This window comes from Ursus maritimus, unplaced genomic scaffold, assembly GCF_017311325.1.
Source record: "Ursus maritimus isolate PB19 unplaced genomic scaffold, ASM1731132v1 scaffold_25, whole genome shotgun sequence".
Classification (NCBI taxonomy): Eukaryota; Metazoa; Chordata; class Mammalia; order Carnivora; family Ursidae; genus Ursus; species Ursus maritimus.
In genome coordinates, this window is record NW_024425008.1 from 42270427 (window position 1) to 42282452 (window position 12026).

Here is a 12026-nt window from a genome sequence, read left to right on the forward strand (position 1 = left end):
GGACAAAGCGCCTGCCCTCGAGGCATTCACAGCTTAAGGAAGGGCTAGATATAGACACTAAGAATAATAAATGTCATGATACAGACAAAATCAGACGGCTATAAGACAACACAAGGCTATCGCCTAAATCAGTCCTCAGAGTCATCGAGAAAGGCCGACAGGAAGTAGCCCCGGAGCTGGAATCACAGTTAGCCAGGCTACGAGATGGAGTGAGGAAAGGACTGGGTGCAGAGAACAGTATGTTTGCAAAGCCGGAAGTGAAAGAAAGCGCAGAAGAACTGGGAGGAGGTAACCAACAGTTAGATTATAACATCCCTTGCAGTAACCATTTTAAGAAGCTACATTTATATAGAGAACAAAGGCATAGAGCTTATCGATGATTTTTAATTAGGAGATTAACATCACTGGCTTTGTGATTCAGAAAGGTCATTCTGTCTACAGCCCAGAGAAGGGACTGGAGGGTTACGAGCCAGTTAGGAAGGAGACTACTGCACTGATACTGGGAAAGATGACAGTAGTTAGATTAAGGAGGAAAAATGGAAAAACATGAATGGCTTCAAGAGATATTTAAGGGGGTGAATTGAGAGGACTAGCAATCTACTGGATGTGTGTGGGGTGGAGATGGAAACAGGGAAAGGAGTAAAGAAGATAGCCAGGTTTCTACCTTGTTCCACCAGTAGGACACCTACTGAGATGCCAATACCAACCTCTGAGATGCAGAAACAGTGACATGTGTTCAGATGACTTCAGTTTGGGGCATACGGATTTTAAAATACATGGAGTCAGGATATATAGAGCTAAAGCTTAGCAGTAAGCATGGTTTGAAATATAGATTCGGGATTCATCACAGGATGGGTAACACTGTACAGGGAGAATGTGGAAGGAAAAAATAGAGTTGAGGTAGGAATGTGAATATCACAAACATAGAAGGGATAAATGGAAAAAAAAATTGCAAACATGACTGAAGGATGGGCACAGAGGCTGGAGGAAAATCAGAATATAATTTCAAGGAAAGAATCAACAATATTAAATCCTGCAGAGGGACTGGATTTTATCAGTAAGTATCTAATAATTAAGCAACTAGAGAATCAATACCCTTGGTGATAACCATTCTAATGCAGAGAGAGGGGTGAAGCTGAATTGCAGTGAGTTGGAGAGATAAGTGAGAACCAAAATAGTAGCAACAGAGTATAGACAACTTTTTCCGGAAGCTTGTCTGTGATTGGGAGCTGGGAACATCACATGTTGTTTTTGTCTTTAATGGAAACAAAGATAAGAACCTTGACACGTCTAGAAACTGATGGAAAAGAGAGGGGAAGAGAGAAAACAAGGCTAACTGATGGAATGAGAGATCAATGAATAAGAGGTGAGAGGGAAGGGTGTCAAAGTATAATAGTTTTAGTTTCTTTGTTCCAAGATCTTAACAGTAGCCTGTAGAATAAAGTCAGAGGAGAGAGAGACACCTGGTGATATGGGATGGAATTACAAAGCTCTGAGAGAATGCCATACTGACATAGCCATTATCTGCAGCACTAATGATATTAATGTTTCCAGGACCAGGTACTCAATAAGAAATACCCACAGCGGCTTCAAAATGTTCCCGCATTCTTCACTGCTTAATAGATCTGAAATCCATTCATTTAATTTAGTCACGTGTCATGAGACTTCATTAGTAAAATGACACTGTAATAGGTTCTTTTAATACTCTACCATCTTAAACTCCTACCATAGGATTTAAAACAGAGATTTTATTTGGATTACATAATAATAAAGTGCTAATGTAGAAATCTGATTCTACAACCAAAGGTATTCTTCTAAAATATAAAGAAAAACTGGCGACACTGTAAGGTGGTTTGAGAAGCATCCACCTGACCAAAAACTTTTGAGTTCAAAACATTACTAGAAACAAAGAAACAAGAATGGAATCTATCAATCATGTTAACAACGCAAATTTTACAGAGGAAATAAGAAAATTTACACGATAAAGCATAGGGAAGAAGAGAGATGTTCTGAAGAGCCATTGTTCCTCTCTGTTTAAGAATTCTTTCATTTTGAAATAAATCACTCAAAAGAGAATATAAAACAAAGAGGTGGCCTAGTGTACTGATTAAGAACAGATTCTGGAATGAGAAAGTCTGGCCTTGAAACTCAGCTCCACCTTTGGCGAGTGATTTCTGGACATCAGGTTCCTCAACTGTAAAATGGGGAGAACGAACCCACCCCACAGGATTGTTGTGATGATTAAATGAGCTTATACGAGTAAAATACACGGAACAACACTTGGCACAGACTACGCATAATATTATTATGTAGTAGCACTATTATCAGAACGGAGATGTACAGTTTGAAGTATAACACGAACGTGCAAAGTCCCCGTTTAGTGACTCAGAAGCCCTCTAGATGTCCCAATTCAATTATAGCCCCTCCCTCCCTCCTTACTACCCTCAGAAAGAACACTGAATTTAGTAGTGTTGACCACTTCCTTATTCTTTCTTCAGAGGCAATCAGGACACTGTAAGTAATATATGGAACTTTATTTGTAAAAAGATGAAAAATCTGAAACTAAATATTTTTAAAGCTTAAAAATAAAAACCACATACTTACCCGACATAAAACCACAAACTTACCCGAAAGACTTTTTTGTTTGTATTATTGTTGTTCTGCCACCCAGATTCCTCAAGTTTGGTCAAATTGTTGAATTTTTGGTTTACATCTTCTATCTGTTAAAAAAATCAAGCATAAGTTTGTCAGATTAAAGATAACCATATTAAAATTAAAAACTAATGAACAGAAGCTTCAAAAAAAATTGAGAGTGGTGACTTGGACTGGTGGCATATAAATTAGACTAAGTCATTCTCAATTTATATTCAAATCAAGAATTCTCTTTTTTTTTTAAAGGATTTTATTTATTTATTTGACACAGAGACAGAGAAAGAAGGCAGAGGGAGAAGCAGGCTCCCCGCTGAGCGAGGAGCCGGATGCGGGACTCGATCCCAGGACCCTGAGATCATGTCCTGAGCTGAAGGCAGTCATTTAACTGTCTGAGCCACCCAGGCATCCCCCCCAAAAAAGAATTCTTACGGTAAAATTGCTCACTGTTATTTTTGGTTTTACAAGCTTCCAAAATCTACATAAAGAGGGTCAAATATAAAGAACCGTCCGAATTTATTTTTGACCATTAAATGTAGGACATACTCTAGATGTTTTTGTTTCCTTAATTATACAATGTGAACACAGAGCACAATGTTTTTTTTTTTTTTTTTTAACACAATGTCTTTTGCAAATACTTTCAGTCTGTGGCTTGCCTTCTCATTCTCTTGACACAATGTCACTTTAAAAGATTCAAGTAATAGATCCACTAGCAGGATGAGAAGTATGATCCTTATCCTTCTGGTGTGATCCTCATCTCTACTAGTTATCTAAAGTGGTGCCCTCTGTGCTCCACTTTAGGGAAGATCAAAACAAGCCTTCCCACATTCTGGTCAGGGCTGACATTAACCTCCACTGGGCCTAGAACACACAGCCCCGAGAGAGAGGTCACTGTGCAGGCATAAACAAGACGGAGGGCCAAAGATGGAGTCAGTGACGTCAGTGTATGGTCCTCATCCATCTGGTATTTCCAATCTCCTCCACAGAAGTAACCACGGTCAATAGTTTAGCAAACATGCTTCGTATCCCCCTACTATGCATTTATACACATATGTACTTTCAATTTCTCTCCTGAAAAAATGTAAATTCCAAAAAAGACTCAAGATTACTCTTATGACCAACTGATGTTCAACAAATGTGTCAATGCAATTCAGTGGTGCTGGGAAAACTGTATATCCACAAGAAAAAAGATGAATTTATACTCTTATCTATACCATACACAAAAATGAACTCCAAATGAATTGGATACCTGACTGTAGAACTAAAACTACAATACTTTTAGAAAAAAAAATAGGAAAATCTTTGTGAGCTGACATTAGACAGAAAGAGTTCTTAGACATGATGCCAAAAATCACAATACAGAAGAAAAAAATTGATAAATTGAACACCATCAAAATTAAAAACATTTACACTTCAAAAGACAGCATTAAAAAAATTAAGACAAGCCACAGACTGGGAAAAAATATTTGCAAATAATATTTCTGATAAAAGACTTGTATCCAGAATAAAGAACACTTACAACTCAATAAAAAAAAGACAAACCCAATTTAAAAATGGCCAAAAGATTTAAGTAGAAATTTCACCAAAGAAGACATACAAATGGCTAATAAACACATGAAAGATCATTAACATTATTACTCATTAAAGAAACGCAAATCAAAACTACAACAAATACTTTGTACCTAAATGGTTCTACGAGACAGACAATAACAAATACTGGTGAGGATGTGGAGTCCTAGGAAAACTCATACCTTGTTGATGGGAAAGTAAAATGTTAGAATCACTTTGGAAAATAGCTTGGCAGTTTCTTGAAAAGTTAAATGTAAATTTACTATATGTTCCAGCAATATCTAGATATTTACCCCAAGAGAAATGAAAACAAATGTCTACCCCCTAAGATTTGTACGTGAATATTCATAGCAGATTATTCATCATCATCTAAGTGTTCCTCAACTGGTGACTAGAGTGATGTATTTAGACAATGAAACATTACTCAGCAACAAAGAGCAACAAAGTAGAGATACACACTGCAACATGGAGGAACCTCGAAAACATCATGCTAAGTGAAAGAAGCTACATACGAAAGACTCTATATTGTATTATTCTATTTAATATGAAACGTCCAGAAAAGGCAAATCCACAAAGAGTCCGTTGCTTGGGGCTGGGAATGGGAATGGGGATTGACTTGCACATAGGCAAGAAGCTCTTTTTAGGCGGAAAACACTGTACATTTGGATTGTGGCACTGGTTGCGCACAACTCTGCCAATTTACTGAAAATCACTGAATTGTGCATTTGGAACTGGTAAATTTTATGGTATTAGATTAAACCTCAAAACAGCTCTTGAAAAAAAAAAAAAAAAAAAAGAGGTCCCGGGAGCCAACTGGAAGAGGCTCCCAACAGCCAAAGTTGGGAAATGATGATCGATAGATGATAAATGTCAACAATACAAACACATCAAAAACCTTCAAATCTACCTATTAATAACACTAGAAAACTCAAAATTAATTGGTCACTATTGAAGGACGGTAGTGAATCAACTCATTATTATGAAAACTGGTAAATACATAAAAACTGGTCATACAGCAACACGTCATCATGACCTACACACGATTTATATCTGGGCTCTACAGCAAGGGACATTATGTTTCCTTCACTTTTTCTCTACTGAATCATTGGTTTTGCTTATTTGCTTAGTTTTTATGTATCTATCATCAATTCACTTCTAAAGTCTGTATAAACCGCCTAACACAATTTAAAAAGCAAACAAATCAGTATTATTTGGTTCAGCTTCACAGAGAGCAATCTCACAGAGCCCTGTCGCCCTCCTGCTCGAACCTCAACTACTGCTTCCTAACTGCACACCTCAACTCACCTCAGCCCCCATCTGGGGATCAGTCCCACCTCCTCCCGCTTCTTGGTTTAGTCCCTCACTCATTTTTGTGAGATACATTCTCATTTGGTTTCCTAAGAAAGGGAACATGGAGGTAAAATTTGAGACTTTGGGTGTCTAAAAACTGCCTTTCACCCTCTCATGTGATTGGCTGGATACAAAACTCCAGGTTGGAAGTTATTTCCCCTCAGAAGTTTGACGGCATTTTTCGCTCAGCTTTCAGTGTTTCAGTGCTGCTGTTGAGAAATCCAAGGCTATTTTGATTCTTGACCCTTTGTATAAAATTTGTTTTTTTCTCCCTGGCAGCCTCTAGATTTTTCTCTTCATCCCCGAAGTTGTACAATCACATTTAATAATGTGCACTGGTGTGGGTCTACTCTGATTCATGGTGCTAGGCACTCAATAGGCTCCTTCAATCTGGAATTCAGGTCCTCCAGTTCTGGGGAAAATTTTAAACTATTTCATTGATCATTTCCTTTCTGCTATTTTTTCTATTCTCTTTTTCTGGAATTCCTATTATTAGGATATTATACTTTCCAGACTGGTCCACTTAATCTTCTTATCTATTTCTTATCTTATTCAGTCTCTCCTATTTTACATCTCTCCCATTTTATGGGAGATCTTAACTTCATATTCCATCTTTCTATTGAACCTTACATTTCGGCTCTCATAGCTTTTAACTTCAAAGAGTAATTTTTGTTGTTCTTGGAATGTTCTTTTTTTAATACCTGTTCTTACTTGACAGATGAAATGTCTGGTCTCTTTGAGAATATTAACACTTGCATTTAAAAGTTCTTTTCTCCTTTATTATCTTCATTTCCTCCATCCAAAAAGCTTTCTTCCTGGGGTGCTTTGACTTCTTTTATTTCCCCTCCAGGTTTGAGGCTTTCCTCAAATGTCTAATGATTATTGGCTACCAGTTCCTGGAATACTATTTTATATGTTCATTTCTTTAAGATTTTATTTACTTGACAGAGAGAGACACAGCAAGAGGGAACAAAAGCAGGGGGAGTGGGAGAGGGAGAAGCAGGCTTCCCGCTGAGCAGGGAGCCTGATGTGGGGCTCGATCCCAAAACCCTGGGATCACACCCTGAGCCGAAGGCAGACGCTTAACGACTGAGCCACCCAGGTGCCCCATATGTTCATTTCTAAAATAAGGTAAAAAACCTAGGAAGTGTCATCTCCTCGCATACCTCTCCTGATCTTCCTAGTGATTCCCTCTATCATAGCACTTTGTACATCAGAGTGAAATTGTATGTTGTGTCTGACTCTAATAAGCTACAAACTTCTCTGCGACAGAGAATGAGCCTTGTTTTTCAACTCCTGGTACAATGCCTGCCACACAGTAAGAACTCAATAATTGCTAGATGATCTGAACTAGTAAACACTAACTTTGCTCATTTTTCTCAAATGTAGAGTCATTATAGTGTATGTTATAGCTGAATATAATCTCAATTTTCAAACCATATAAAAATCATCCTGACAACATGGGGAAGAAATGGACATTAGTTATAAAATTTAGACAGTGCTGGGGCACCTGGATGGCTCAGTCAGTTAAGCGTCCATTTCTCGGTTTTGGCTCAGGTTATGATCTCAGGGTTGTGAAACTGAGCCCCGTGATAGGCTCTATGCTCAGCAGGTAGTCTGCTTGAGATTCTCTCTCCTTCTACCCCTCCTGCCGCTCTCTCTCTCTCTTTCTCTCTAAAATAAATAAATAAATCTTTAAAATTTAGACAGTGCTTTATAGTTTATAAAGATATCGTCTAATATCTCATTTAATATTACAGGTACCTAAAAGGCCGTTCCCATTACCCCCATTTTATTTTGCTAACCTCATTTTCAAAAAGACCGACTCAGAGTTAACACCCTGGAAATGCTTGACCACATACCTGAAAACTGACCATATCCCAAAATCCATCCAGATCTGTGCAGGTCGTCTCCTTTTCACCTCGTTTATATTCACAATTGTCAACCAGCCCTTCAAACTGCTTGAACCTTTCTTTCATAAGGAGTCTTGTTTGCCCAACTGCTGTGCGAATAAGATCTTTAGCTAAAGGAAATATGAGGTTTTTAAAAGTTAAAGGACAAAACTGGACCTTTATTGCCAGCCCACCAGCTGATAAGAAGACCTCACCGTAAATACCTTACGGCTTATGGAATCAAATTCTTACCTTAATGCAAAACAAAAAATATCACTACGTAACTTTGTTTTACAAATACTGAGCATTCACTATCTGCTTCAATTCCTGCTAAAAATTAGCAATATTCATTCTCATACATAATGCTGCACCATCAACAGCACTATACCTCTCCTTGTGTTTAATAAGAATTCAACCACGAACAACTCATCACACATCAGTATCTATGCAAGACTTCATACTGACAGAACACAGATGATTTTTTTCCAAACAACTTCCCCGAATAAGTAAGATTAAGGAAATTTTCTGAAAATCTGTTCCATACTGATTTAGGTAATTTTCATTCAGAAAAATATTTTTGTTTCAATAGACAATACCAGTTACAGATGTCACTCATAGTTATATCAATCTAATAATAGGCAAATTGTCTAATTATCAGGAATAACAATCAATATTCTAATTACTTACATCTTTTAAGTAGAGATATTAGCAAACATGTTGAGATATGAAAAATTCTTGCTGCTTTGAATAAGAATGTAACCATTAAGTTGGACAGCCCTAGATCTTTATGTTTGGGATAAATAAAACCATATTTAAAAAAAACAAAACTAAAACACAAAAATATAAATGCTCCCTCACCATCATCTGGAATGTCCAATTCAAGCTTCCTGTCCCACTCAAGGCAGTGCGAAGTTAATTTCTCAGTTTCTGACTGAAGAATATTTCTAAAATTATGACATACATTTCAGTTTTACAAATGTTTCTCATACTAATATCTAAGTATTAGCATTATGACACATGTAACATTAGGAAGATATAAAAGATAGTCACAATGGTAATTTTTCAGAGTTGATACCGATTTTATGAAATGTGATATATTAAAATGCAAAAATACAAGTTGATACCCTATGTCCCTCTCTCTTCACCCAAAACTTAAGCAAATGCTAATGCTAAGAGCCCACTTTTCATGCTAATATTTCCAATTTCTTCCATTCTTATTTTTTAGAGACTTTACAGAATCAGATGTTCCTTACTTCTCTGTTACTAGTTCTCTGTTACTGCTCATGGAACTAAGACCAACCCATCTCTCAAGAGTAAGCTGAAGCTAAAAACTGCAAGTATGAAATTACAGTGATAGAGCCTTACAGATTCTCTTGAATTATTAGGCTTTGCTTGCCACTCCAAACGCAGTGGTTCTCAACAGGGGTCAGTTTTGCCCCTAGGACACATTCAACAATGTCTAGAGTCATTTCTGCATCATGAACTGGAGGAGCGCTACTGGCCAAGGATGTTACCAAACAACCTACAATGCGGAAGATGGTCCCCACAATTATCTTGCCTAAGATGTCAAGAGTGCCACGGTTAAGAAACACTGGCCTAAGGTAAACGTAATCTGTTTCTTTATAAAAAGCATCCTCGCAGGAGAAACTGAGGATAGTGTTTGTTTCTTAGAAGAAAGCTTAAGCTGTTCATATCTAATGGCATGACAGAGGATGACTTAATTTATGAGAAAGGAGACCTGGCTCAGATCTGACATTATTTAGTTGGGTAAATTGCTTATTATCTTAATATCTCATAGTTGAAAACGCAATGGATTAGCTAATGCTAAAATCCTTCACAATTCTAAAGTTTCATGCTCTAAAAATAATTGAAGTGCCTTTCAAATATACAAAAATATTCATTCATAATAGAATAACTATTAAGACTACAGGCAAGATAATATTTCTTATCTACTTTATTGGCAAAGCTCAAAAAACTGTTAACATTGTATTGGAAAAGGTATGAGAATGTTCTTGCTACATTCATTCAAGAATAATAGAATGGGGGCGTCTGGGTGGCTCAGACAGTTAAGCATCCGACTCTTGATTTCAGCTCAGGTCATGATCTTGGGGTTGTGAGATGAGCCCAGCATCAGGCTCCACACTAAGTATGGAGCCTGCTTAAGATTCTCTCTCTCCCTCTTCCTTTGCCTCGGCCCCTTGCTCGCACACACACACGCTTGCTCTCTCTCAAAAAAAAAAAAAGAACATGCACATAAACATATATGTGTCCATGCCTGCACGTGAACTATAATTTGGAAAATCTGAATACTGACTGGATATTTTATGACATTAAGTAATTATTATGATTATGTTAACCACAATAAGCATTATGGTTATGTTAATAGGAGTCTTTAACTTCGAAAAATACCTACAGAAATATTTATGGATGAAGTGATATGATTATCTGGGATTTTCTTTAAATATCTTGAGTCCGAAGTATATGGGAATAAATATGAAACAAGATTGACCATGAGCGATGGGGGTCCAGTGTACAAGTCCCTGTACTTTCATATATGTTTAAAATTTTCCACAATAAAAAGCTTAAAAAAAAAAAAGCAGCATGTAATAATTTCCTGTGTAATGTGGAATGTTGGGGCCTTTCTCCAAATGCAGTCCTCTGATTTATTTCCAAGGCCTGTAGGTGACATGGTTGAGGTTTCCCAAACATGATGTTAATTTTCACTCTTCATAGTTGGAGAAAAGTAATCCTATCTCATGATTTAGCAGGCCAAAGAGCTTCCTACCATCTCCCACTATCCTTCTTTTGTAAAATAAAGATTAACTTGGTTTGTGGGGGGAAAATGTATGAGAAAATAGGAACTCCCCATACCTCGTGGAAGGGAATGTAAATTGAGGTCATTACATATTTTCGCATGAGAGAATTGGAAAGTATACAAGGTTGTTCTTTGCAGTGTATTAGTAAAAGACTGAACTCAATGTAAATAACCAGCAACAGCAATTTACTACTAAGTAAATTGTGGTACATCCACATAACTGGGTACTATATGGTCACCAAACACACACATATCCACACAAAGAAAACAACAACAACATGAAAAAGCTCTTTAAGTATTAAAATGGAATGTCTCCCACAATAAACATTAAATGAAAACAGAATAGTAAGCTATTGTTTGTATAAAAAAAGGAAAAAAATATATATGCTTGTCTCTGTCTCTCTCTCTATGTTATCTATCTCTCTGAAAGTTTTCACAAAGCGTGAATAACACTTGCCTCCTTGGAAGGTTTGAACTGTGGAGTTAGGAGACAGTTGCTAAAGGGCTTCTCACTTGTACCTTTTTCTACCTTTCAAATTAGAAACCACACGAGTGAAAATACTAGCTACTGAAAAAATAATTAAATTTTAAAAAATAAATGAAATCACCCAGAGTCTAATTCATCTATTATATTAAGGTTAATACAGTTTAATTTCGGTTTTAAATATCTACACATTAATACAAATTCTTACACTAGGAACAAATGGACGAACCTGAAATATGGCACATCATGGTGGGCCTGAGATATCCGATCTTCATTTATTTCAAGCGACGGGACTTCTTTTATTGTAAGGCCGTTTGAATTTTTAGTAGTCTCATCTTTATTTAAGACATGTTCTACAAAGAGAACACCACATATAAATTTCAAAGCAGCAATTTTTTAAATGATATCCCCACAAAAGACAAATTTTAAAAATCCTTCCATTCTTTTGTTGTTGAATTTTAACATTTTATTTCTGCTCCAATGATCTCATTTACCACATCTCCTCTAAAATGGCTCGATAATTTCATCTCTTTAAATTTACATTATTTCCCGAACCCTTTTGTCAGGCCTCATTCCAACTCTCTGTCCAGATGTCTTTCCGCATGTTTCCCATCTCTTCTGATCCTGTGGGACTCTAAACAAATCTCTGATAAATCACAATCCAGAAGGCAAATAAAAATTTAATTAAAATACCATACCTTTATTCCAAACTGTTAGAGAACCCAAAGGACATTGTAGTTTATCTGAATCCTGATGTACTATCTTTGCAGAGTAAGTTTTACATTTCTGAGCCAAAATTTCTTTTGTCACTTCTTGAGTCTTATCGCTAAAAACAATAATAAAAGTACACTTCATGAAGCATGAATCCTATACATCTAATTGAAGAATTTCAAAATTACATTGCTTTTTAAAAACCAGGGATAAAAATAGAAATGTTTACTTTTTTTTAAAGTTTGTTTATTTAACCTCTACACCCAACGTGGGGCTTGAACTCAAGACCCCCAGATCAAGAGTTGCATGCTCTTCTGACTGAACCAGCCAGGTGCTCTAGAAATATGTTCATTTTAAAAATAATATATCTATTCCAGAGCCAAAAAATTTAAACACCCATATAGTGGGGATGTCCATCTTTACTAACTGTAATGAGATCTAAAGATTTTGAAAATCTCTTAATGAAACAAACACTTAATAGTCTTGCTGCTGCTGAGCAATTTCTAATAAGTTTGTCAACAGCTAGTCTGCAAAACAATCTTGCCTTTTAAAGAGT

At 36.6% G+C, this 12026-nt stretch overlaps 1 protein-coding gene across 2 annotated transcripts in view; it reads right to left on the bottom strand.

The window, feature by feature from the left end:
* The window catches only part of DLGAP5 (DLG associated protein 5), a 37142-nt gene that overhangs the window by 11388 nt on the left and 13728 nt on the right, over window positions 1-12026 (bottom strand). For both annotated transcript variants that reach the window (XM_008701848.2, XM_008701854.2), the window contains exons 9-13: window positions 11458-11585; window positions 10989-11112; window positions 8319-8404; window positions 7431-7591; window positions 2628-2720 (exon numbers count right to left, since the gene is read on the bottom strand). In XM_008701848.2, coding sequence (XP_008700070.1) covers window positions 2628-2720; window positions 7431-7591; window positions 8319-8404; window positions 10989-11112; window positions 11458-11585 — 592 coding nt within the window. The remainder of the gene's footprint in view (window positions 1-2627; window positions 2721-7430; window positions 7592-8318; window positions 8405-10988; window positions 11113-11457; window positions 11586-12026) is intronic.